We start from the raw sequence: 27,640 nt of genomic DNA on the forward strand, positions 1-27,640 counted from the left end.
AGGTCTCTAGCACATGCTGACTGTATGTTCAAGTATTTTAAGACTCAGTGTGGTAATGTAAATTCAAGGTAGTAAATCATGCAAGGACAGCAATTCAAGAGAAAACAGAGGAGTTCGGTGCTTTGGGTAGAGTCCCAGCCAGACTCACATTGGGAAAAAACGCTCAGTCATGCAACGTTGCATCCTTATACCACAAGCCATTTCCCTTTACTGTCCTTGCTCTGAACTCCAACATGTTTCCAATTTATACAGTCATTTTCCCCCTTTTGCATATTATTTTCTTTTGAGAAATCTGCCTTTTGTGTCCCTTCTGCTGTTCATTTCACCAGGTACCAACAACGTTCCTGTCCTGTGGGATACCCACACTCACCAACAGACCTCCTGAGGCAGAGGGACACAAGTGGGCAGTTTCTGGCATGGCACAGGAGGAAGAAAGCGAACCAGAGAGCAGAGGCAAGCCATGCCTTCATCCCAGAGGGTATTTTGGAACTGGGTGTCCTGATTCTTGCAAAGCTCATCACCTCTCAGACTCCGCAAAACAGTGGCTGCTCCAAAGCCCTGTCTTACAGACAGTTATACACACTATAATCAGGGCTGGATAATCAGCTCTAGCAGTATGCCATGACCCCACATGCAGCTTTGCTATTACAAACCCAATCAGAAGGTTGCTGAAATCTAGAATAGGATACGCACCGACTTCACTGGGCATTCGATCAACCAGAAAAGTAAAGACGACGGAAGCCAGTGCCTCAATGACATGAAAGCAGATGTATCTAAAGGTTAGGGCTGTCTCTCAGAGTAAAAAAGTCATAACAAACCTGAATCGAAAGCAGAAAAGGCAGCTGAAAGAAGATGCAGAGGAAAAGAAAAGATCTTCAGCATCATGACAGACAGCTGGAATTCCTGCGTGCTGGCCTCCAGGGTGGAAAGCTTTTCGACAAAGAGAATATCTGACAACGTGGGGGCAAAACTCCTCCAGTGGAATGGATCAGACAAAACAGAGCAAGGCAGCACTCCGAGAAATGCCCAAGAGCTGCAGAGTTGCTCCGACTGAAAGCTCCGGGGCCTTGAACACCTGAAATCCTTTCAGCATTTCTGAAATGTTCCCTGTCAATTCCTATCATCCACTGCTTGTTAGATGCTGATGCTTTTCTCAGTGCCTTGGTTCTCAGCTCTTATACCCCAAATACCACTGGGGAGAGCTGGAGTTTGGCAAGGTTTAGAAGCTGCCTTTGTGCCCAAAATAATGGTTATTCATATAAAAACCACTGGGTGATGCAAAGTAATAGCTGGCCCAGCAGCACTGCTCTTAGCAGGACCTCTCCACCCTTCCTCCTTCTGCATTTGGAGACATTCACGCCGCATTTGGGAGAAATCCAATATCGAACAAGATGACAGTGCTCATGACTATAATGTGCCTGCCTGGGAAAAGTCTTATGCATCAGAGCTGAAATGAGTAACAGGGCAGTGCAGTGAGCATTTTGCTTGCAGTCTGCTGCTGCTTTACTTAGGTGAGTCAGGAGAACGCCACTTTCAGAGCTGACTTGTCGCAGCTCGGAGCAGATGCTCCACTTTGGGTTCGTTTCTATCAGAAGTGGTCTAAGCAACCACAAGTAATTTGCTGAAGTCTGCTAAGTGAAGCAGAGCCCAATTCTATCAGGCCTTCTGCTTCCAGGCTTGGAAAGACCCTTTTGAAATCTTTGGACACATTTTCGGCTGTAGGGCCCTTCATACAAACAAGTCTTTTGATTCCTTCTGCAGTGAGATTTCTGCTTTGGGAACCAACAGGTCTTGCCTTGAGGGCCCAGGCCTGAGCACTCAGCCTAATTGTGGAGCTCCTGCTTTGCTGCCTGCTTGGGGCAGGTGGCCCTGGTTTTCAAAATGGGGCAAGCTGTAGGTGGTGCCAGCTTCAGGGACAGCACCCTGCTTCATCAGGAGCAGTTCTTCAAATGATAGCTTTCTCCTGGGACCCGGTGTAGCAGGTGGCTATGGAGAGCTGTGATGCACCTGAAGACCTGTAGAAGACAGCTGGCACGCCATCTATCTGGTCTGTACTATCTTATAAATCTTCCTTTTGGCAAGGAAGGATGGGGAGGGAGAGGGACTTGGCAAAGGCTCCTTGTTCCTTAAAGGCAACTTGATGCTCCAATTTGTTTTCCTGTTGTATGTTCTCATTTACAAGAGATCCTTTCCCCCCTCCCAAAAGAAGTGTCCCATCAAGTAGATAGCATGGTAACAGTCTGACTGAAGAACTGATCTTTGAAGGTCCCTTCCAACCAAACTGTTCTGTTCTCCTACAACTACAGCACAGGTTGAAGGTAGAGACACATTACCACAATGATGTGTTATCCTCAAGGAGTTATGACTCGGCAAGTATTTGTTCCAGGACAGTAGGGCTCCATCATGCTCTGGCCCCATAGCATTTCTCAGAAATTATTCACAGCATGATCTTTCCCACCCATTAAACACAAGAGATTTAGGTCAATCCCTCAGGCACAAAGCAGGATGACAACAAATTTTAGACAGAAGCTGAGTCCTTGGAGACCGTGCAAGAGGTTCTCACATTATTACAAGTATTGACTGTGGGCAGAGATCAATGTGGCTGCTTAAATCACTGCTAAGCCAGATTTATTCTTATGTGTGTGGCACAAGAAGGCAACAAGTAGCATGCTCTGAATAACGACAAGGCTACAACTGTGCAGGGAGCAAACCAAACCTCCCAAGTGACCACATAGACTGTAAAGAAGTTGCAGAGCACCTTTGCAGCTCTTCTTAGCATTGCTTTGTGCTCTCTCTCTTTCAAAGTCTCTCCAGGGCTGGAGGAATCTGCACAAGGCTGGTGCTTCCCAGCTGTTAGCACTTCCCTGGTGGCGCAGGGTGGGCATCTGTGCTATGTCACACTGCCCTGCTGCTGGCAAGTGTTCCCTTTGGTCACCGCACTTGTGCATTGCTTGGTTTTGCGTGCCAAATCATCATTATTAGCAACAACCATCACCTCCAGAAAGTTTCTTCCAAAGCTTCTCCTTTAGGCCTTTTTCAGCCCAGCGCAAATAATCGGCGAAGGTTTTGTGTTATTTAAATTTCTCTTCAAAGGCCTCGGCACCCAGGATGTGTGGAAGGGCTGCGCACAGACCCGCATTCCTTTCCAGAGCAGCGTGCATGCCACAACAGACGCACCTACCAGATCTGTATGTACTAAATCTCTGAATACCTACCAGATCTGTATGTACTACAGGCTCAGCCAGACATATGGTTGAATCCCAAATGCCATCAGTTCTCCGAAATAGAATCCAGGACACGGCACTGAAGTCTATAGCATATTCTTATGGCACTTCTTTTAGCTGAAGAGATCCAGCCCATACTTGTTACTGTGACTCATGGTATCTGAATCACTTTAAAATGTTGCGCTGAACCTACAGAAGAAATAAACTAGCAGCTTTATAGACATCTAGACTGTGCTAAGTCTCCTATCTCTGTACGGGGTTGAATGCACAGCCTGACCTTTTGTCCCTTCCATCCAAATCTCTTAAATCTGTTTAAAAATTCTAGGCAGAAGTTTGAAGAGGAGGTAAACTATTTTTTTTTTTTACGTGTTGTAAGCAACGTAAAAAGGATGACCAGGACAAAATTGATGCAAGTTGCTGCCATCAGTCTGTGCTGCAGCATAGTCCAACCCTTCCTTGCCAATCCTGCAGTTATCTGACACGGTAATTTTAGTTAATGCACTGTCAGGCACAAGCAGTACAAAACCACGCAGCTGTATTTAAGCACCTACCCACTAAAGGAACAAAAATATGCCTTCCTTGGGGCGGCCGTCATCAATAAGCTGTCGCTCCATTTGCAATTCGAAACGCATCGAAGCCACGCAGGAAAGCTGCTGTAAACCACACGCCTCGGCAGGCACCTTCGCTTCCCGGGTGGTTCCTGGTGCAGTAGGAGCGCTGCGGAGCGCGATCCACGGCGAGGTGTTGGGAGTGTGATAGCCAAGTGCTCCGCGTGTCGTTTCTTTTTCTGACTGCCAGGTTGGAGGTGCCCCCGGCAGCACCCATCCTCGGCACCGGGAGCTGGCGTGAAGGAAACAGCCGGGGCTGGCAGAGCAGAAGTGAGGAGAGCAGAAGGCACGAGAGGAGCCTCGCTGCTAGGGGCAGCCCAGCCGACCCCGGCGCTGCCCCTGCTTTACAAGCGTGGTGGGCGTGCAGGAGGAAGGAAGGTAACTGTTAAACTTGTGAGAAACCTCCGGAGGGACAGCAAAGGAAGCTGCACGGTACTGTCTGCCGGACTGGATAAGACAAGGAAGAGAGAGGCCAGCTTTCTGCATGCAGCTTGTTCTCAGAAAATCACCATAAACCCTGCAGTGCAGAAACATCTTGCCTTCTGCACTGTGAAATATCCATCCTTTTTCTCTCAGGCTCTTTTTCCTCCTCTCTGTCACCAGCATACCCCACTCCTACTCCGCAATGCAACTTGTGCCAGTGTAGACAAGGTGGCACAGGATAGGCAATACGGTCTGGTGTGGGAATAAGATACCAAAAAATGCCTACCGTGCTCTGGCCCTGCTAAGTTTTGAGTTGTTTTGTTATTTTTGTATTTATTTATTTTTTGGTCTGACTGTCCCTTGGCTGGGGTTTTGTAATAGCTTAAGGGACTTAAATGTACTTGAGATATATATAAAGACTGGATTTATAGCGGGCACATGAGCGTGCAGTCAGGGAATGAATGGCATACCTCATTCTCCCTGAGTTCCAGTGCAGATTAGGCTGGCTATTGATCCTCATATACACTTTTAGTTATTTCGCCATAACTTTCTACATGACAGCTCATTTAGGCCTGTTTAAAAACCCAGCCTATACCTACAAATGCAGTCAGAGGCTTTTGTTTTATAGCACTCAGCCTTAACTTCCCACCGTGCCTCCAGTCCAGCAGGAAGGAGCTGTTAGTACACTTGCTCTCGCATCCAAGACCCCCGTTAAAAGCCCCACCAAGCTGACACAAACAAGGCCAGTGGACTGTGCTGCTCAGTGACCAGACGGAGCTGCATGCCTTTCTTTTATCCCAGTTTTCCGTGGCGCCAAGCCTGAGACCAGCAAGCCAAGCCTGACTCACGGGTGGGCTGCCCCGCGAGCGAACAATGTAGATGTGCAGCGAGAGATTAGCAAACAAAAGCCTAGGAGTGTCTCCGTCCAAATTAAGTAACAGATGGACCTGGGCTGTGTGGGGGCTGATAACGGTTATAAAAAGGCCATCACCAGACTGCGGCCAGCCCACCCTGGAAAAAACCCACTCGGTTGTAAATCCTGTGCGCTGTTATAACTGCCTGCGCGAGTAAGGCTTTATTTTTACCAGCTATCATAAAACAGCACGGCTTATTTTAGATGCATGGCTTGTAGTGCTCACTTAAAGGGTTGCCAAATCTCTGATAGACACCTACAAACAGAGGAGATGTGCCTGCCTGGGCAGGGAACAGGGAGCATGATTAACCTACGGAAGGCAAATGCAGTGGTACAGAGCGGTGTTTGGTGCTCCGCGTGGTACTGCCTTGTGCTTTCCTCCTCTCCTACGTAGCTAGGTGATGGCACTCGTTTCTTCTTAAATGCCTGTAATAAGGGAGTCTCTGGCAGTCTCAGCAGGACCAGGACCCCGCAGTACAAAGCTGCGTGGAAGATGATTGAATATTTGCATTCATCTGAAGATGTGAGCATTTCAGGATTTGCTCATAATTCGCTCTTCCTGCTCACCACTAGAGAAGGCAAGGGAATGTCTGTCTGTAAATGGAGTCGTGGAATAAAATCTTAACCTGTTTAAAGCTCTTAATTTAAACCAGCACCTTAAAGACCTGACTGTATTTGCTGCAGACAAGGCCCATTAGCATCCAAACCATGCACACAGTCCTTTTTTTCCTTCTTCTTCTTTTCTTTCTTTTTCTTTTTTTCTTCTCCCTCTTGGACAGGAGGATTTGCTGCTCTACCTCCTAATCAGACAGCAAAGCCATTGGTACACATACAGCCTACACACCCCCACTTAGTCGTGAAACAAGTTGCTAGCAAGCAGATACAGAGCCCTGTTAAGACAAAAGCCTCTCTGCAAAGCAGCTTCTTTCAGCAGACAAACATTCCTCCTCTCTTCCACGCAGGGAAGGAAACATAGGTGTTGCCTGGTGAAGACTGCACGGTGCTTTCTGATGCTTTCCCAAGATCTGGTTTTGTTGTGTCGGGTTGCAGCTGCAGACACATTGCTTCACGTATCCATCTGACAAGGCCTTCTGGAGGTAGGAATTTCACAATCTTTGGTTGTGGTTTTGCTCATGGCATCACGGCATGTTTAGGGGTATTAAGGCCCAGCATATCTGCGCTCTCACCAACACGAGGCAGCCTGTTCTCGTGATGAGATCTGCACACCACCTGCTTTGCAAATCCTGAGGCCTGTGCTATCAGGAGGCATCACGAGCCGTGCTCCAGAGCTGTCTGAACAGGGAGAGCTCGTGCTTACTCAATGTCTTAGCACAAGCCTGAGCTCTTACTGGACATGTTGAGCTCAGACCAGGTCCTCTGGCAGGTTGTTGTGCCCTGTTCTTCCTAAGAGCAGAGGGATGCTTTAGGAGAGAGGCATGGCTGAACCAGCAGCTGGCGACCCAGTGAGGAAGCTCCTAGGCCGCTGGGCCTAACCTATTTACCCCATCTTGATGAAATAGCTCTTCACCCATCAGGACAGACATCATTCAAGAGACCAAGAGCCGGATTTGCAAAGGTATTTAAATGCTGTTGACATCACGAGGAAGATAGGCATTTAATACTTCATAGATGTGGCTGGACGTGCCTTGCCCAACACCTTAATCTAGTCCTAGCTCTCCTGTTTTCCCCAACTCATACCCCAGTTTCTGGGAAAGAACTTTCTGGGAGAGGACAGCGCATATGTGCAAGATAGGAATGAAGCAATATGTGGTTGGACACCTAAAATCTACTACCGTAGAGACAGGAAGTAGAAAGGGTTAGAGAGTTCAATAGAATCATAGAATATCCTGAACTGGAAGGGACCTACTCAGATCATAGAGTCCAACCCAAAGAAAAGATGGAAGAAGTCTGACTTTGCCTCTCAAAATCTGGAACAAGGAGTAATCAAGAGAGAACAGGAAGGAAATGTAAAGGAAAGCTGTGCAGAGAAGACGCTGTCATTACTCGCCCTTGCAGCCCTGAGTTGTTTCTCCCTTCCCAAGAAAGAAATGTGAGGCTGAACTGAAAGTCTCATTTTCCTTGGGTAAGCATCAGGGAGCACGGCACACAGCTCCTGCATTGCATCAGATACCACTAACCAAGGGATTAAGTCTTGCCCAGATCATTTATTTTGCCTTGCTACAGACCTCTGAGGTCAAGCCCCTTGCACAGATGCTTTGGGCTTGCAATGTTACACTGCCTCCAGAAGGAAAAAACAGGGGCAGGTGGCCTTGCCGTGTGGCTCTGAGGGAAGGCCATTAGGCAGAGGAGCTGCTAATTATGTAGGCACCAAGTTTTTGGCAAAAGCCAGAAGAGAAATAAGGCAACAAGGAAATAATTACAGATGACTTGGCTAGGAATGTATTAAAACGGTCACATTGTACTGAGCATTGTTTGTGCCATTTTCATTAACAAATGAACAGCTTAATTACATCTTCACGCTGGGCAGGCTCACAGCCAATACTTGACCACGAAAATTAGTGCATTCACTGAAAACAGGACAGGAGCAGACCTCAAAAGGTCAGCTCATCCCCACCTCTGCTTTAGGACATGAAGACCCAAGGAATACAACTGGCTGGGCCCCTGGATGTGTGTGGAGACTCTTGTGCAGTGTTTCCCCGTGATCACTGTCATCTCTTACAGGGCTTTATGCTTCATGTTCATCAGTTAAGCTTTGGTCTCCTCAAATTCAGTGTCCCCTCCAATTCTGTAAGGACATACAGCTCCTGAAACTGAGGATTGGGAAGTTACAGAAGAGTAAGGAATGCACCACTTCAGCCCGCAGTGGATGGTCACTTCTGTGACCTTACAACAGCAAAAGTAGAGGACAAAAGCGGTGAGCACTAAAGACAAGTGGGACTATTGCACAGGGCAAATCTGAAACCAGCCCTTCCTGCCTATTCCCACTTGCCTTCCATTCTTTTCCAAGCCAGCCCCAGGAATTGCCATATTGGCACATCCTACATTATTTTTCACTTCAGCAAGTCCCTTTCCTCCTCAAAGTGGCAGATGCTGATACCAAATTAGTGCCAAGTGGGAGGGAACCAGCTGATAACTGTGATAAGAGCCAGAGGCAATGGTCTTCCTCCTGTCCTCTCCCTTCCTCCCGACAGGCTCTCGTGGCAGCAGACAGATGTTAAAGGAAGTCTCCAGGGTACAGTCAGGCCAGTGATGCATGGCAGGGACCTGTGGACAGGCTCAGGGAGAAAGAATGATCTCTAACAGGAAAGGGGCAAGTGGGACAAGTTAGTTTTTTTTTCCCCTTGTGTGGGAATTTGACTCAAGGATTGCTGAGAATCTCATAAGCCAAAGTGACGTTTTCCAGGCTGAGTGCCAGCCGATGCACAGACTTGGTCTCAGCAGGTATTTGACTTCCACGGGAGCTGGGGTGCTCGATACCTGCCTGACCCTGCCTTTTGATGAGGACACACGTATCAAAAGCTGCCTGAAATGCAAAGACAGGAAATAAGCGGATATGCTATCAGCACCAGGCTTTGCAATGCTCTTTAGTGTCTGGCTGTGTCCCAACCATCAATACAGAGACTCACAGGGTTTTAGCCTATAATCCTCTATTCCTCTGTCTGTGACTCTAATCTCTTGATCCCTAGGTCTCCTCCAGCCTATAGCTTGACCAACAAAGCACAAATTTGAAGTTCTGCTTATCAGAGACCAACCATGTCATCTTCCTGTGGAAAATGGGAGTTGGGGAGAAGTAGCAGACGTCAGAGCCAGGAGCTGATAGCAGGCTAGGGAAGGGAACGGGAGAGGGCGTGAGCAAGCACACACAGAAAGCATTTATGACAAGGCTGAAAACAGCTCTCCTTTTAAGAGCATTTTTTTTTCTTTCAGATTTTACAGTATCATTTTGCCTCTCTTTTTCATGTGTATAATTCTAGCCCGGGGTATAAAACAATTGTGTAGCTAACGTGTTGCACAGAACATGTACAAATGGATGCTGCCAGCAAGTGACTGCGGGCACCGAGGGAGCGCTCACAGCTGCCTAGGAGCTCGATACCCTGAGCCTGTGAAACCACTGCTGTCATTCCACGCAGGAGACGGCCGCTTCGAAGCTTTGTAACAAATCTGTCAGAACAAAGGATGCAGATTTGCAGGGGAAAACCGCTTTCAGCAGGCCACGCGCAGGCCTGAAGACGTGAGCTGGGGGAATATCCTTCCAGGGGCTGCCCTGAATCACGGTAACAGATCCGAAAGGACTTACCTCATTACCATCAGCCCGAGCACAGGCTTCAGACCTGCAGAGGGAGTTGTGCTGCAGGGCTCAACAGATTTCCTTAGGAAGCACATCGGGAATTAAAAGTAGCCCAAATGAAGTCACTGACAGACACAGATGAGACACTGGATGCAGAGGGAGCACTGCTAGGAAGATGCTGGCATAAATTAGCAGGAGAAGCAGGGGGAAATAAGGCAACGTCAGAGCAAAGGGGGAGGAGGAAAGCCCCTCTGCCCTGTCCCAACCTGGATTCCTGACCACAGCAAGCTTGGTTAGCAGAGCAGAAACGAGCCTCGGCCAGCGAGGTTCAAAGTTTCCTTGTCCTGGGGGAGTTGAGCGAGCCACATATCTGAGAACTTCTCCCAGACCCTAGCTTGTTTTTCTCCTTAAACATCTCTCGCAGCTATTTTTAGCAGAGAATTTTCTCAGCCGCCCGCTCCCAGTTGGGCCCTGGTCACAGCCCTTTTCCCAGTGCTACAGGCCCAGCAGCGGAAGGGTTGCTGCTCTGCAGGGAAGCGCCTTCCTGGCCACGAGCTGTTCCCCAGGTCAGCTGAGCCCCGTGTCACTGTGCTGCTGACTTTGGGGTTTACATGCGGAGCTGCCAGGCTTCCCCTGAGGCACACCAGGCTGGTACAGGCACACCAAATGCTCTCACAGACCCCAAAGCCAGACGCGGGGTTACAATTCTGTGTGTAATTTCAGATGGAGCTAAAGTAGAGGGTGGACTGGACTTGATAACTGTCTGTAGGCTTTTTACGAGTATGAATGGCGAGAAAGGTGGGAAGGAGATGGGAAGAAATTATTAGGCTGACATTAATAACAGGATCTGCTTCTCAGCACCAAAATCTATCTGGATTCCTTCCAGGTCCTCCAAGGGAAACAGTGGAAGCCTTTATTGTTCATAAAAGTTGCAACTAAATTCGGACTGGATGAAGCTTAAGGAAATACCTCTTGGAGGACAACCCTGCCTTGGCTGCTGGAAGCCGATGAGGTAACTCCCTTCCTCTTCTCTGGTTCTCTTGGGGCCCTTATTCCTCCTCAGCCAAAATGCTAACCTGTCCATCAGCTCCTTGGCTCCCCAGCTTCCAGCGCAGAGCAAGCTCTCTGCCTGCTCTGGATGTCTGCCTGTGTGCAATTAGCAAAGCATCAGTTAACACAAAGGGACGGTTCACAGGGAAGCAACGACTGCAACTTCTTTCATCTGGGGCTCGATTTAATACCAGCCTGCCAAAGGTAGGCATTGCAATCAGAGATTGGGGCACGTAGGTGGGCAAATCGAGTAAAGCAGGACCAAATCCCTGCTAATGTGCAGGGGTCCCTGGGGGCCTGAATGCTCTCAGTGGTGTGGGTGAGACACGGGGCGGCCGCGTCCCAGCGCTGCAGAGCTGCAGCGGTCAGCTGCTTACAGCAGAGCCACAGTCAAGGAGGTCCCTCTAACAATGGCCCCTTCTTGGTCAGTGTATCTGTTGCCTGTGTGTCTTGGAGTCATGTCAGTGAAACGAACAGATTGGGAACATATTTGTACTCCCCACAGCAGTACAGAAGCCAACCCAGGCAGAGGAGAGCAAGCTGGGCTCTTTTCTGCTCCTCGCCTCGGCGCCAAGTTTCCAGCTCTGCTTGAAACCTGTGGCCGAGCCCTGCTTTGGCAGGGGTGAAGCGAGAGGACAGGCAGGGTCAGGAAATACTCTACTTCCAGCTCGTGCTTGCAGAAGTTGGCAGCTGGCTACAAGAAAAGGAAGCCAGGCTGAACTCAAAGAGCTACACACCTCTGAAGGCCCCCACAGGAGATTAAATCTGGCTCTCTGCACCTTTGCCCTTCTCCCTGGCTATGCTTAAACAAATGGGTCCGAGAATAGCATTCACCTGGGACAGCCCACAAATGCTGTGTGAGGGCTCATCCCTTCAAAAAAACCCTTCAAAAAGCTTCTCCGAGCCTAGCAAGGATCCCAGGAGCCCAGGATTTCTCTGCGACCTTCATGTACACGTTCCAAAACACGGGCACTTAACCTTTGTGGCTCCCTTGAAAATCCCAGCGCCAGCGTTTTATGGATGAGTATGTTTCCCCTAACATCTGCCCCCTGTATCAGATGCTGCCAGAGCCTCTCTCTCTTCTGGCTCTGCTCCCAGCTGAAGGACAGACAATAGGCATTTGAATGCGGTCTCCACTTCCCCTCCCTAACAGCCTGGGGGAGATGGCACACTGGAGCCAAGACAGCACTGAAAGCACAGCCTGCCAGCCAGCGACAAGTCTCTCTAGATCATGGCCTGCCTCTTCTTCCCCTCCCAGTGTAGCTGAACCACTGGCTGCAGTTGTTACTGGGCAGCCAGGCCAGCTCTGCTGGGCACTAAATCCTGGCAGCATCCCACCAAGCGCACCAAGGGAGCCCTAGCACACTGCTACTATGGTCAGCCTGGTCCCCCTCCAAATGCTGCCAAAACCAGCTCACCTCTGAGTTCCCAACCTTGCTGGCCAGGGCACTGGTTAATCGACCTCTCCTGTACCTCTCTGCCATGCCAACTCACCCGGAGACATGCTGGCTACCTCTTGGGCTTCCCTTCGCTCGCTCCCACCAGCATCTTGCTGCAATTAACTGACCCAGGCGGTGTGCCGGGCACGGAGGAGCAGCGGGTTTGACAGGGGCTCCATGAGAACTGGTTTGGATCTTCCTAAAGAGCCATTGTTCTGCCTTTCTAGAAATAGCTCTGCTTCTTGCATCCCGGAGCTGTTCAGCCTGTTTGGCACTGCTTCTGCTGCTTCAGAAACAACAACAGAGCGAGGAAAAACCTGTCTAGACACCATTTACCTTCCATCAACTCCCATTGCCACATCAAAGCACCACTTCAAACAAACCTACACACTGGCCAAGTAATAATCCCCAGCTCTCCTGTGTCTGCTCCAGCCAGAGGCAGGCAGATCCGTCCCATCGTGCTTCAGATTTCACCTTTAATCCGAGCTCTTCTGAGAACAGGAAGAGAGAGAGGATGAAAAATCTCATTACGGGACCATCATCAGCAGTCACCTGGCCTCACGCTGCTCAAGGAGGACCCACCTGCTTTCTGCTCAGCACCCAGGTACAAGCAGAAATCTCACCTGCCTCCTATCAGCAATCTGCAAACACCCTTTGAAAAGCAACCAAGTAAAGGAAAGCAATTTTCTCTGCAGACCTTGGCTGGGGCTGGAGCAGGCAGTGATGTGCAGGGTCTCTCCCACTGCTGTGCAGCACGTGGACTGCAGCTTGCCAGCACGCTGCATTCGCCTGAAATTGGACGAGACAGAGTGCTGCGCTGCAAAAATCCACTAAAGGGCAAGGCAGTGGCTGTGCTGCCATCAATTGTTTCAGGCGCAGTTCTCTGCTTGAAAGGGGAATGGCAACATGAGGGCTGCTCATCATCCCGAGCAGGCAGCTCCACAGCAGTTTTAAGGGCCAGGCAGGCCCGAGGTCTGCAGCACATCAGAGATGTTCTGGAGGGCCCTGCAGCCTGGCTCCACGGACCCCTCACCTCCCCAAAGCTGTTTGCGTGAATGCTGGGCAAACTTTGCCCCAAACCAGAGATCAAAGATCCTGTGCTACCCAGGGAAACTGAAGTCACCAAGAGCAGCTTGGCCACCACGAGGCAGCAAGTCACCGAGTGGGATGAAGTCAGAGGAGCTCAGGTAAATGCTCAAGATGCCTCGAACCCAAAGGGGCAACAGCATTAAAGGAGCTGGAGAGGCTTTTAGGTCACTTGAGCACAGATTACTTGAAGGCACCTTTGGGGAAGCACCTGGCACCAGCATCAAGCCCTGGCCCTGTGCAGCCTCCCCAACAGCAACATCTAGCTCATTATTATAATAAGGGTCTTTTGAAATACTTTCTGTGTGAGAGACAGCTAAGAAAATCCAGTCTGGCTTTATTCTGTCTCAGGCAGAAACAGTCTTTATTTAGCAAACTGCTGCTAACAGCTCTGTCTCATTAGGCAGTGTTTAGGGAACCAGGCTGCAATTGTTCTGAAGCCTGGTGTTGCAGAAAGCCTTGCTAATGAGGTCTAAAGGAGACGATTCCTCCTGACAGGCCCACAATGACCTAGAAATCCTACTTAATTCCCTGTCAGTGAAAAAGTGCTGAGTAACGCCGAGGTGCAGAGGCACTGGGGGCTGATTTGGGAGGGAGGCTGCGGCCTCTGTTCACACTTTGGGCTGTGACGCAAGAGCTCTAGGGCAGAAAATTCAGCGCTGCTCAGCTATGCTGCAGCTCCTCAGATGAAGCAGAGGCTCGGCTCGGTGTGCAGATAAGCAGGGACTCCCTGTGGGAAGGTTTGTAGCCCGCTCTGTAGAAGACTTGCCAACAGGCAGAGCACGCAGTGTTGGGAGTGGATGTCTCTGCTTAAAGTAATAGAGGAGACAGGATTAGGTGCTTAGAAAGAGCATGGCTCTAGCTAAGGTAGCTAGGGCACCTCTGGAGGCCCTCAGTGGCAGCACCTGGATGTGGTCTCAGTGCTTGTCCCCTCCGGATCATTCTTACAAACTGTGCCAAACCCCTGCCAAGACGTGCCTCAATTAACTCAATTTTTACCTATGTTCCCAGGCGTAGCGTGCCCAGCAGCTCACAAACTTCACCTGCAGTGCTACCAGCAGAGCCTGTGGTAGGTGCTACCTGGGGAGCAGCATCTCCTGCTGCTCGCTGGCCTCACGCTGGTCTCCCCTGGCTCGGATGTGGGATGAGCAGCGGACGCTCCAGCAGGCTGTCCGTGTGCCCCGGAGGTGATGTTAAGCTTTTGACACATTCTGCCCCAACCACTTTTCCTTATTTCCTTGGAGGAAAATGCAGCAGGCAGGCACAAGCCAGGACCACAGACGTGCTGCTTTCAAGTGGTTTGCTTTCGACAAGCAGCGTGCGTGCCGTGGTTAGCATCCTCTGGGCTGGGTGGCCCGGAGCCAGCCGGGCCAGAAGCTGAGGTGCAGGGACCCAGCTGGAATGCGGGCTGGATGCAGCTGACCTCGAAGACCATCCCCAATAAAGACCCTCGCAGGCATGTGCGAGCCACCTGTTTCAGCCAGCAGACGAGGGACTCAACCAGGAATTCTGGAGCTGAATGCACGGTCTGTTAAAGAGGGGTCTGAAGACTCCCACCCACCGTGAAGCTGTCGCTGGTGTTTGCTCCTGTACAGACTCAGAGCGCAGGAATGCATCTTTGCCCACCACGTGCAAGGCTGCTGCTCCCTCACTGCAGATGCATCCCTGTTTAAAGTACAACTCAAATCCACGTGGATGTGGAAAAAAAAAAAAAAAGATGTGGAAATAAATTCACCAGCCGAAACAACATCTAGAGAATGTCTTAAAGTCGGTAATGATCCGGGGAGTCCCTCAAACCAAGCCCACCAGAAGCAGGACGCTGAAGAGACCTGGCTGCCTCTGCACCTTATCTGCTTGGGCTCTGCTGGCACAGACAGGGGATCTGCTCAGAGCCATGAGGAAAAGACATATGCTGCAAAAGGAAGGACCAGCTTTATTTTACCAGCCTGTGTTCGCACCAGAAGTGTGCTTTAAAGACTGCCTTGCAAAGCAGGAATTAAATCCAAAGGTGCCTATGCATCTTCCTCGCTGTCATCCCTTTATCAGTTATCTCCAGCCTGCTCGGAGCTAGAAGATGAAAGGATCATAACACCACTTATCTTCCCACTTAAGAACATGCTTAGCAGCTTGCTGCTAGAGAGGAGGATACTCAAGCCTTGGGAAGCAGCTGTAAATTCTGCAAATGGGCTCCCTGGCATTTCTTTGAAGGAGATATTGCTTCTCAGTGAGGGATACAGAAAGGAAACCAGGGAGGGTGGAGAAGAGGGAAGTCTTTGTAGCAAAGATAACTTTGCCTCATGTCAAGAACGTGAAGCTGAGTGACAGATGTGAGACTGAAGGCATGTGTGTCTCAGAAGTGACCGAGGATAAGCCAGGAACTGAAAGGCTCTTGGGAAGTATTTAGGCAGCCAGACTTGTCGTGTTTGTCACTAGACCACAAGAAGCTCCAAAACCACACTCTTCAAGACTGTGCAGTGCTACAGCCAAGAAGCTTAGGGATCCCCTTACATGCTGCGGGCAGAACTTGTACACACAACCAGCTCCAGCTCCAACAAACCCTCTGTGCCTCTCCCTTAAGGACAGGTAAGGGGTAAATCTGCTGCCTCACCTCCGGACCCGGCCCTCGTCTCCTCTCTTCCCAGAGCTCCTTGTTATCGTGCCGAAGCTGGGTCCGTGCCTTTGTCTATGCTTAGCAGCTGAGTCAAACCGTCGGAGCTGCCAAGCAGAGTCTGTTCCAAATATTTGTGAAGAGAGGAGGCTCGGGGAGCCCGCAGCAGAACGCCGCGATCCTCCTGGCGAGGAGAACAATCGCTCTCGTGCACCGGCCGCGGGCTGCTGGTAGGCGACGAGCACGCCTCGGGAAGGAGCTCCCAGTCCCTGCCGTGCTCATGGACCACCACAAACTGGGATCTCCAATTCCCTCTGGCCCCTGGCAATGTCCCAGCAATCCAGCCCTGCACTCCCCAGCCCTGATTGTGGCTCAGCTGTTGGGACAGAGAACCCAAGACACAGTTGGTAACGGGGAAAGGGGGGCACTGGAGCGCCTCAGAAGCTGTTGGCAGCCAAAATGCTGACTTCAAAGGGCTTATCTTGCCCTGTGTGGGAGAGCATGCAGCGCCTGTGGGCAAGGACAGCTGTTTGGCCAGGCCCAGCAGAGAATTTTTGAGGGCAGAAGAGAGAAGTTCGTACCTGGGTTAACCTCCCCTCCAGCACGCACGACGCAGATTTGGCAGGCAGAGCTCCGCACTGCCCTGTTATTTATGGGGTGCTGAGAACTGGCCAAAGTAAAGGGAAAACACCAGGGACGTAAGGATGCTCAGCAGCTCGATAGCCAGGGCTGCTTGAGGGAGGACCCAGGAGATGCAGGAGGCGATTACAAGGCGCCCTGGCTTTCATCTCCAGTTCAAAGGCAACTCCATCAGCGCTGACCGAATTGTAGCCGGCTAATAGCTGCTTGCTGGTGCATGAGAAAGGAGCTAGGCCATTACCTCCTCGCTCCCTGAGAGACCAGACCCACCCCACCACTGCATTACCTGCAATCCCAGCAGAGTAGCTGAGAGCAGAGCAGGATACGGAGCAGCACCTCCTCTGCTGCGGGAGCTCCCAGATCAATGAGCAACCTCAAGGAGCCTTCACGGCATGCGTGTCCATTCCTCCCAGCAATTTTTTTCCTTTTACCTTAGTTTTTGGTCTCTAAACACCTTGAAAGAACCAACCCACTCCTCCAAGGATGGGTGACTCCCAGGGCTGCCGCAGAGGTACGGGGCATTGTATGAGGCATTGTCCCAGCACGGAGCTGGGACTTCCTCCCCGAAGGTATGCTACTGATGCAGACAACCTCGCCCCGACGGGACGGATGTTTTCCAGGCCCTAAAAATAACTCGCTCCAAACAACATGGTGGGGATGAAGAAATGTTTATCTCCAAGCTTCTGCACAGATCGATGCAGAACAAAAAGATTAAAGCGAAGGTTTAAGCGTGCATTAAAAATAGCTGTTGATAAGATCCTTTTCGGGATAAAAGCTGTTTTGCAGAAGCAGCAAGAACTGCAGGGCTTTGCTACACCTTCCCTGCCGTTAACTGTGTAAGCTCCCGGAAATCATTCAAGAGAGTGTTAGCAGCCAAAGCGCCCCAGGAGGAAGCCCATTAGCAGGCAGCAGCCTCCTTAATGGATCCTCCGGGTACGTGGCAGAGCTGCCTTCCCCGTGGACACTCGGTGCTGTCCACTGCCGCGATTCATGAGCTGTTCGTGCAGCCCTTCTCATGCAATACTCTGGGGAATTCTCCTAAGCTTTATGGCAGCCCAGCAGCACAATGAATTCATCCTTTGGTAGCTTTCACTGAATGAGGATGCCAATTGGTATGGAGAGTTTTTTTTTATGTACAGCACAATGCAAAAACACACTGATACGTGAACAGAAGCTGTATGTGCTACTGGAATGCAGATAAAACATTAGTATATTATTAAGGCTTTTGTCTTGCAAGGATAGCATCCTGGAAAAACAAAAATATTGTCTCCAAGTCTGATCTTGGACCAACGAGCAAGAGCCCTGTACATCCATGTACACCTGTACATCCAGCAGAGCCTTGTACATCCATATACACCTTGTACATCCGTGTCCATACAAAACCCTTGAATTCTCAGCTGTGCAGCCACCTCCACTTGAGCAGCCCTGAGCCAGCCAGCATAGAGCCACCAGGAGAGATGTAACGTGCCAGGAACCTTTCTGCTGGGAGCAAAAAGCAGGACTGCCATGCAGGGCACTTCTTGGCTATATTAATAGGTAAGCTTCATTTCACCAAACTCCCTTCTATGGCATTGTTTGCCAGTCTTATTTGTTACTGCTAATGAAACAAAAATTCTGACTTTCTTTAGATAAATAGAATACTACAGGCTTCTTCAGCAACCACTGAAGGACTTCAGGACAAAGCCTTTTAAGAGTTATGCACTTTGAGACATACTGGGTAAGACAAAAAAATCACAAGTGGATTGGGTGTCTCAGGTAGAGTGAGCAGGAAATTCAGGTGCTTTCAATGGACCTGAATTTTTAGAAATATTGTACTCCCTCCCTCCAGAACAGATTCTATAACAGAGCGCCCCAAGTCGCTTCCCACCTGTAACATGCTGGCCACTACACAAAGAATTGCCCCAAAGGTTATTAAGGTGGGGATTTTCGGCCAAGGGTTGTTGAAAGCACAGCCAAGTAATGGGAACAAATCCCCTTAGACTTCAGTGGATTTCTGCAGCTCAGCAGAAAATCTTACCTAGGCCACCCAAATATATTTTTAATAGTGTGCTCAAAAATCTTGAAATCCTGCTGAACATTGTCAACTTGTAACTTTTAGCCAGATGCCAAAGATGTGGCAAGTCCCTGGCACAGTTTTAAAGTTTTACTGTCCTCAAATGAGGCAGCAGTTTCCAAATGAATTAAGAGAACTCTTAGAAACCTGCTGATCTTACATTTGTGGTGTACTAATCAGGTACACTGACGGGGGAAGGCTAGGATGTATTCTGGCTTTAACTCTGAAATCCCTGGGATTTATGACTTCAAAAAAAAAGCCACAAAACCTAAAGCATTATCTGAACAGAATTTAATTTCATCTACTTCATTTATTACTGCACCGAAACCTTCATTTCCCCTTGTAACGGACTCTGTTAAGCCCTGTGCTCCACCCCACACGCGGGGCACGACATAACCCAATACCTCATATTATTTTTACCGACAAGTGATTCTTGCACGGCAGAACAATTCCCATTAATATTTCGAGCTTATCTCAAGTACCTGTGGGCTGTCAAGTTACAGCATGTACATAGCTGCTTTTAATTAGTTAATGTCAGCCCCGTGTTGGCTGGCCTCCCATTCGATGGCTGTCACCAGTTTGCAGGTCGGTTCGTGGGGATCCTACCTCGACTGGGCTCTCAGGGGCAGGGGAAATTGCAGAGGTGATTTTTTTAAATTTATTTATTTTTGAAAGTTCCATTTATTACACGAAAAAGAGAAAAAAAATCTTCCGCATCTGCTGCATTTTCCCCACCAATAGTTTGGTGGGGAAATACTGTATCAGTATTTTTCTCTGAGCATTTTGAAGGCCCAGCTTAGGATGCTGCTCTAATAAGAACTGGGCACCAGCTCAATTATGCAGCTGTCTCACTGGCTTTGCACTTCCAAGCTGTGCTTTAGACAGCTGAACTTCATCAGGGGAGTCACACAAAGGGTTCTTACAGCATGAAACGCAGCGAGGCAATCAAAGGTGGCTACTGCTGAGTTCGAAGTGATAACACAACCTCAGCTGGCCACTCTTGTGCAGGAGGCATCTTTAATATACACCTCCCTCCACGTTTATCCCCAGGGAAAGCCTGCTTGACCTCCACTTATCCGAAATGAGAAGCAGAAGTTTGCGAGGAGCTGGGGCTATCCTAGAGGCCAATATTCAGGCGAAGTCCTCAGAGCGCTGCTGTCCTGCTCCCCACGGACAGACCCATTTGCTGGTACGTCCCTAGCAAGAATTAGCCTCTCCAGACAATGCCTCTAATCTCAAGTTAATACTGAGGGGATTAGCACTCAGAAGGGGAGTAAGGAAACACAGGCTGAGCTTTCCATCCAAAAAAAAAGTCAAGGTTTTTCTTATTTTTTAAAATTTTCTTCTAACTGCTGAAAACTCTCATGTGCAGTATGAGAACTGAAACCCAGCAGGTATTTCCTCTGCCCCAAGCCCAGATATTGAGTGAACCATACCCACACAGTAATCCAACCCCTTTGGGTGGAAAATTAAGACTAAGTCCAGAACATTCATTAGAGCAATTAAATGCATTAAATGGTTCTTAGGCTATGTCCTGACTCAGCAAGGAGTGGGTTTTGTTGCATGGGACACACCCTCCACTACATGGAACTGACACTTAGTGGTTGAATTTTGGTTTTGGTCCTGTGTTTATTAAAATGTGATACTCCCTGGGGGTTCAGAGAGAGGGCAAACATCCCTTATCAATTGGAAAAACATACTCAGTTCATATTCCAGTTGATGGAGAAGCCAGATTGAGAATGTAATTATCCTAATTAATTTCATATCGTGAATTCATCTTTTTTTAATATATAAACATCAGTTTCAAAGCAGGCCACCAGCTTTTATGCACAGAGTAGCTGTTTTTTCCTGGTGAGGGACACGTTTGCAACACGTGCTCTTGTTTTTGCCGAGAAGAACTCCTGAGGACTTAGGATACTGAAAAATCCTTGTTGTTGCTGTGGAAATTTTCCCCTTGCTAACTCCCTCCCACCACTTTCAGGAGTTCACGAACCTTCTCCGGATCATCAGGGCTTGATGCAATCAACTGTGAAGCATTAGCTCTAAATATACAACTGGGAGGCCAGTGCTGCTTCAACACCCAGCCACTCATCGCAAAGAGCGATAACGCAGCGAGCGCAAGCTGCAAGAGAAACTTAAATAATAATCCAAGAGAGCTTCAGGGGAAGCGTCAGCAAGTGGGGGGTGACGCTTTGGAGCTGGCAAAAGGTGGGGGCAAACTGGCAGCAGACCCAGCAGCAGGCCCACCCACAGCCTTTATGCAGAGCAGCTTTTGTCCTTGTGTGTGGAGTTGAACACAGCTCATTCTGCTTTATTTATTTGTTTAGGTGAGTTTTGGCAGTTCAGCGTGGTGCAAATCCTTAGTGTGCGGACAGATAACTGAAAACCAGCCCCAGCACGCACGCCAAGAGACCCAGGATATAGCTCTCACAAGGAAAATAAACAGGTCAGTAAAAGAACTGAAGTTCATGACGAGGGCAACATCTCTGTCCGCAGCTCTTTCTCCTCACAAAAATCCCACATTTTATTTTCTGAATCTGCTTCTGCTTCAGTAACCCAGTAATTCTCTGAAATATTCAGAGCAAGAGGGAATGTGCTGGTGTCACGTTCTTTGTCAACAGCTGTAAAGTTGATGCGATCCAAGTACTCTTTGGTGGTGATGCCAGATACTGCTTGCCTGAATAGGAACACCAAGCCCTTCCTAAGAATTTTTTTGAAGAGGTTATTAAGCATCTCGTTTTGGCATGGCTCTCAGAGCTGTTTGACCTGATTTATTTTTTTTATTTTTTTTATTTTTTTTATTTTTTTACTGCCTGTTGAAAAGAAAGCAATACTGCAAATACTTCCCATCAGAAAATGACAACAAGCAACTTATCATAACTGCAAGAAAGCTAACAACATTTCCACCCAGTGATTTTTGGCACTGACAGCTGACTCAGAACAGTTGTTGGTGGCTGGGACAGATGGACTTCATATATATTTAAAAAAAAAAAAAAAAAAAAAAGTACTTCTACTTTGTAGGTTTGGAAAAATCTCTTGCAAAATCAGAATTAATTCAAAGTAAGTTTTGAATACACTGAACTTTATAAGTGAAATGTGCCTGGGACTGGTCCTATCAGCCCATCAAGGACTATAAATCATCAGCATGTTTTATTTTTATCAAGAAATACTTGAGAATTTTGGGAAGGGCTCCACGGTTCTGCCCTCAGTCCAACACGTGAAACCCTCAAACACCAAATGTTGATTTCCAGCTTGCACCAGAGCCATCGAGGCAGGACTTCACACTGATGTCAGCTCTAAGCCCTGCTTTCCATCACTGACGCCAATAACTTCCGCTGGTATAATTATGACCATGGCATTTCCCTGATGTGCAGAATCTTTAGATGCTTTTAGTGCCTAGAGCAGGGCACGCGCTGACTGCTCCATGCTTCACTGGCTTCAGTTTCATGGCAAAGTTTTAAGGCCATGATCAAGAGATGGCAATCCCTGCTCTGCAATGCTTGCAGTCTAAGAAACACCTTAAATTTCTAAGGCGGTTTTGCAGTTTGGGATCACAGCATCTTGTTAGCCTCATCAGCTTCCTTTTCTGCTTTTTTTTTTTTTTAACTAGTCAGTTAGCATCAAAGGCATCCTTATGGTCTCAGTCCTCTGGGACTATCCAGCACCAGGTTCAGTACAGGTTTAATCTTACGTACTTCTGACAGCCTCACCTTAATGTAGTGGGATGCCCCCGCTATGTAAACTCCAGTGTAGTGGAACAAGCAGCTTTATTCTCAGCCTTGGTTCTTTCTACTCCTCAGGGCTTATGACCCCAAATTTGAAAACAGATGGAAACCATCGCAGGGGGAGGCACGCCAAGGCAGCCAGAACCCACTGTGTTAAAACTGGGAGCAAGCCTGCTACTCGACTGATAGGTGTTCTCAGGCAGAGGCCTGAAACTAGTGTATTTGGCTGTATTTAGCAACTTTTCCTGTCAAAATAAATGCAGAACTATCTGTAGTTCATTTCCAGTATTGCTGCGTTTTAAGCCAGATTCAAGAGGACACTTCAGCACTGCTCACACAGAGGAGGAAGGAAATGAAGCACCTTTCCACCCTGCAGCCCAGCCGTAGGGAAAAGTTGTGTGAAGTCTGACATTTTTGGCATTCAAATGGAGCACCTGAATCCAAAGTTAGGACCTGGAAGAGTGTGATGCTCCAGAATCAGGTACTCACGATTCCTCCTGCTGAAACTCAGCTACAAAGCACAGCAAAGCGAGTGAAAAGCTGGAGAGCACAGCAGGACCAGCTCCTCGTCCCTCGGGGGAACTCCACCCGAGTGTCTAAGTCACTTCTTTCATTTTTTGGGCAACACTGCCCAAATCTCACTTAATTCAAGGCCACAAAGGCTCTACAAATCATTTGGAGTTAAAGAATCATTTTGTTTTGCCCTTAGATAAGACGTTTGAAATATTCCAACACACTTCAGGCTTGAGCTGACGCACAGTTATTTGTGTGTCTGTGCACACCCGTGCTCAGCCCGGTGTATTTCAGTAGCTGAACTTTCCAAATCAGTTGCTGATTGTCACCCTAACCCTGCTCCATCCCTTTTCGCCTTCTGCTGCCTGCCTGGAAGGGGGGAGGGCGACGTGAGCCCACCGGCTGCTGTCCCCCTCCTCAGCCCCCCACTATTAATAGCCAGACAACAAATGAGCCCGAATTCATTCCTGAGCGGAATTAGCAAATGTTTTTGCAATTAAAACTGCAAACATTCAAGCGGGGCCCCCGGAACAATAGGCGCCTGTGCCTGGGCTTGAATAGGGACCAGTGTCCGCCCTGCCTGCCTGCCGAGGCTGCACATTCCTGGCACCCTCAGCCCTCGACCCGCAGCCTCCTGCCCCGCGCTCGGCCCCGCTGCCTCCAGCACCGCAGCTTCTTGGGGTCGGGAATGGGAACGGGGTCAGGGCAGCGCATCCCACTGCCCCTTTTCCCTGGGATCACAGTTAGGGTACTGGATCCCCCCTTTTTCCCAGTGATCGGGCACCACATTCCCCCTTTCTCCCCAGAATTGTGACACATTCGGGCACCGCATCCCCCTTTGTCCCAGGGATCAGGCTCAGCATCCCCCCTTCTCCCGGGGATCGGGGCACAGCATCCCTCTTCTCCCCAGGACCGGGGCACCACATTCACCCCTTCTCCCAGGGACTGGGACACCGCATCCCCCTTTCTCTCAGGGATCGGGGCACAGCATCCCCCTTCTCCCCAGGACCAGGACACCGCATCCCCCTTTTTCCCTGGGACCGGGGCACCGCATCCCCCACTTTTCCCCGGAATAGCGAGCGGGGCACCCCATCCCGCTTTTTCCCCGGGATCGGGACACCACCTCCCCTTTCTCCCCAGGACCAGCACACCCCATCCCCATTTCCCCCGGGCACCATCCCACCACCTCCCCATCTCCCCATCCTCCCCCCGGGGACCACCGCATCCCCTTTCCCCGTTCCGCGCTCGCTCCGGGAGCCCCGCACCCCGGCTCCCCCCGACTCCTTCCCCAATTCCGCAGCCGGGGCCGGGTCCCTCCGGGTCGGGGGTCGTTTTAGGGGATGGGGACGAGCCCCCCCGAGGTCCCGGCTGCTTTTGCCGGGGACTCACCGAGCAGCGGCAGGAGCAGGACGAGCGCCGGCCGCCGCAGCGCCATGATGGGGTGTGCGGGGCCCGGCCGAGCCTGCGCAATGCCCGGGCGGCCCGAGGGGGGGGGAGAGAGAAAAAAACGGGGGGGGGACCGGGGGCGGCCCCGGGATCGGGATGGGGACGGCGGAGCCGGGATCTGTCCGCTGGGGGATGCGGGAAAGGGGCGCGCCCGGACCGGAGCCTGGCACCGCGGGGAGGGGAGGGAGGAAAAGGGGAGATCCTGGGGTGGGGGGGGACCCCAAAGGAAGGGGGGAGACCCCCAGGGGAAGAGGGAGACCCCCCAGGGAGAGGGAGACCCCCCAGGGAGGATGGAGAGCCCCAGGGGGGAGGGAGACCCCCAGGGAGGAAGAAGCCCACCCAGGAGGGAGGGAGACCCCCAGGGAGCCCCCCCAGGAAAGGGGGAGCCACACCAGGGAGGATGGAGACCTCCAGGGAGGTGGGAGACCCCCAAGGAGGTGGGAGACCCCCAGGAGGGAGGGAGACCCCAAGGTGGGGGGAGACTCCCAGAGGGGGTAGAAGGCCCCCCAGGAGGGAGGGAGACCCCCAGGAGGGAGAGGGAGATCCCCAGGGAGCCCCCCCCAGGGAAGAGGGAGTCCCTCCAGGGAGGATGGAGACCCCCAGTTAGGAAGAAGACCCCCAAGAGGGAGGGAGACCCCCAGGGAGGAGGGAGCCCCCCGGCCGGGGGAAGGTCTGCAGGAGAAAATTGGCCCTCAGCAAGGAGCTGTGAAGGCTGGGGGGGTGGGAGGGGGTGAAATGAGCTCAGGGGGCAAGTTTGGGTTTGGGGTTTTAGGTTTGGATGTATCCAAGTTTTGCTCTGGGTGGGGTTTTGCTGTGCTTAATGAGAACCCCCCTAAAAAGTACAAGGAGTGAGAGTTTCCCCTAAAATGCTGTCTCGTGTAGGACAATGTGCTGCGCTGGACATTTTTGGCCAGTTTAAAGCAGGCAAGCAGCACAAACTGCTTGGGACTGCAGGAGCCAGGCGGGCGCACTGCTCCTGGGGCTGTGCTGAGGCTGCTCAGACCCAGCCAAGGGCCTGAGCCATTCCCTGGGACCATCCCGAGCCTCCGTGTGGTCCTCAAGGGCATCCCAGAACCTTTCTCCTTGGTTAACAAGAAGGGGAAAATTACCAGCACTGGACTTGGCCCCGAATTCAGCAGTCAGCCTGGGCTGAGGCTGGCTCACACGTCCTGGCAGTGCTGTGATGGGATGTAATCGAGATGCTGGTGATGATGCAGCTGGGGTAGATTGGCCTCAAGGTGCTGATGAGGAGACTCAAAGGGCTGATCTGAGCCTGGTGAAATTAAGAAAGATCCTCTTTAACCTCCAGCAGCCTGCTTGGGGAGCAGCAGAGCTGAGGAAGAGGGACCAGGCAGGGATGCGGTGTGCGGGCTCCTCCAGCCCCTCTGCACCCTGCAAAGGGGAGCTGGATGAGTGCAGGGCTCCTCTGAGCCTCCAAATCCCCCTCCAAGCTGCTGGAGCTTCACCTCGGCGTGCAGTGTGTGTGTTGGTGCAGAGAGGCTGGTTTAAGTCACTTGGCCACATGGATATGACCTTAGAGGATAAGGTCAGGGCACGAAGCCTGGAGCATCGTCTTGTTTGTAGCTCCTTGCCTGCACGGCACACGCGTGGCAATTGCCCATCTCAGGCGGATACGATCAGAGCCTGGGCTTCTCTCCGTGCTGCCTCCACGGCTTTATCACGGCAATGTTCTGCTTTTTTCTCCGCCGTCACCACCGAGGAGCCATCGGGAACGTGAACCCAGCAAGCAAAAGGAGTCACGATAAATCTTGTACAAGAACCGTAGCGCCCGTCAGAGCAGGACAGCGAAGTGCTGCGGTGTAAGACATGGATTTTCACGCACAGACGGAGCTCCCCTTCCGTTCCTTAATGCTGAAACAAGGAACGAGAATAAAATATGTGCCGAGAGCGGCCCTGTATAGTGCTGAGGTGCAGTCAGGCGTGATGAGGGGCTGCATAAACCTGCCTCCTATGATCCCATCATCCTCTGGCGAGCTCCCCATCCTTGCCAGAAGAAGCAGAGGGATCTGCAGGATGTAGGGAGGGAGCACGTGTCTGCTGAGGAGCCCTCCTGAGCTCCAGCAGAGGCTTGAGATGAGGAGAAACAGAAGAGAAAGCATTGCAGGACCCAATGGCGAACCGTGGCAGAGGTGATGGGCCGTAAGGTTCAGCAGTGGGGCTGGTTCCCGGGGTGTTTGTAGGAGTTTGGAAGAAGGTGACCGAGGGCTGGACTGGGAAGGAACCCCTTGGGATTTATAAGGGTTGTGGGGGCACGGTGTGCCCAGTGCTGGGACCTGCAAGCGGCTGAAGGCAGCTTGGAGAAAATGGGTGCCCTTGCCGTGCTTGTAGTGCCTGGAGGCCAAACTGAGGTTCGAGACCTGCTGGGAAGAAGACAGAGGCACTGAGGGCTGCCAAGGAGCTGTGACACCTCGGGTAAGCGTGACTGGTGCCCGTCTCAGCCCCCAGGGCCTGCCCCTTTCACTGTCATTAGGTTCCTGCCAGAGCTTCTGCCCCCTGGGCTGCTCTGGGAGATGGGAGCTCATTGTGCTGCCCTGGCAGACCTGCAGATGAGCTTGGTTCACTGCCAAAGAAAAACTTATTTATGAGCAGCAGGAGGGTCTTGGGGCCCATGGTTGCTCACAGTACCCCCAGCATTTGGAAGCAAAGTCCTGGAGAGTTTCTAGTGTGGCGTCAGGCTTTGCAGGTAAGAAGATGCTGATTTATTGGTGTGCATAACTTTTGTTTTGAGGCTCTCAAAGCACATGGCAGATATTCTGCTTACCCAACATCGTTCCCAGCAGCTCTGGCAATAAATGCAGGTGTGTGGCCTCTGCCTGTCCATGCCCTGCGCTGCCTCGCTCACCAGGACAGCTCCCGGCGGATGCTCTCGTGCTGCAGCGCTCCAAGCTGAAGGCAGCATCTCTTTTTTTGGCTGCCGTAGTCTAGACAAGTTGTTGATTCCCCGGTGCCACGGACCGTGACCCCACTCCCACACCAGCCCCACCATTTCTCCCCGGTTCCTTTCTCAGGCATATGCTCGTCTATTTTGAACCGTTTGTATGTGTGAGGCTGAGGCGCTCCTAATCTCGTCTCCCTCCCAGGGCGTCAGTCGTACTGGCACGCGCCTTTTCCCCGTCTGCCTCCCTCTGTTTCTGGACTGCGGATATTTTTAACTCCACCCTCTAATTAGAGGTACTTTTCTCCGGGTATTCTGCACACGAGGGATCTCACGTCTGTGGTCAGCAGGCGGTGAGCACCGGGGACTGGCCCTGCATGGAAACTTTCCTGCTAAATAAAAGCGCTGCCCTTCACCTCCCGGCGGTGCGCCCGCGCAGAGGGCAGGACGGGGAAGGGCTGCGCTCCTTGGGGCCTGTCTGCAGCAGCACGGGGGGATAACAGCTATATCGAGGAGCCAGCGAGCCCCTGGAGGGGAGGACACGGCTGAATCCTGCTCCTGCAGCCCCCTCGCTGTTGCTGCTCGGAGCTCCAAGCGGTGCGGAGAGCACTCGGAGCCTGTGGCCCTGGGGATGCCCCGAGTTGAGCTCGCTCACCCTGTGCTGGCCCAGGGCTCGGAGAAAAGAGCATTACAAATCAGGCACAGCCTTGAATCAGGTTTCCCAGGTAGGAACCTTGTTCCTTGGCTTCCCAGCACCGTGCTTTAGCC

At 50.9% G+C, this 27,640-nt stretch overlaps 1 protein-coding gene and 1 long non-coding RNA gene across 8 annotated transcripts in view; one reads left to right on the forward strand and one right to left on the reverse strand.

Moving 5' to 3' along the window:
• JAM3 (junctional adhesion molecule 3) overlaps positions 1 to 24,050 on the reverse strand; it is a 33,039-nt gene extending 8,989 nt beyond the window's left edge. The window contains exon 1 of the mRNA XM_068659436.1: positions 23,920 to 24,050. Coding sequence (XP_068515537.1) covers positions 23,920 to 23,965 — 46 coding nt within the window. The 5' untranslated portion in view covers positions 23,966 to 24,050. The remainder of the gene's footprint in view (positions 1 to 23,919) is intronic.
• Positions 1,761 to 22,443, forward strand: LOC137843796 (uncharacterized). Of its 7 annotated transcripts, none has more exons than XR_011089690.1 (3): positions 1,761 to 2,047; positions 4,023 to 17,775; positions 17,868 to 22,443. It is a non-coding gene; the product is annotated as an uncharacterized lncRNA (long non-coding RNA). The 7 variants fall into 7 exon arrangements; XR_011089689.1 differs by having other exon boundaries at positions 6,131 to 17,775; XR_011089685.1 differs by having other exon boundaries at positions 1,765 to 6,265; positions 9,057 to 17,775.
• Positions 24,051 to 27,640: the final 3,590 nt, after the last annotated feature.

The sequence above is a fragment of the Anas acuta genome, chromosome 23 (assembly GCF_963932015.1).
Source record: "Anas acuta chromosome 23, bAnaAcu1.1, whole genome shotgun sequence".
Taxonomy (NCBI): Eukaryota; Metazoa; Chordata; class Aves; order Anseriformes; family Anatidae; genus Anas; species Anas acuta.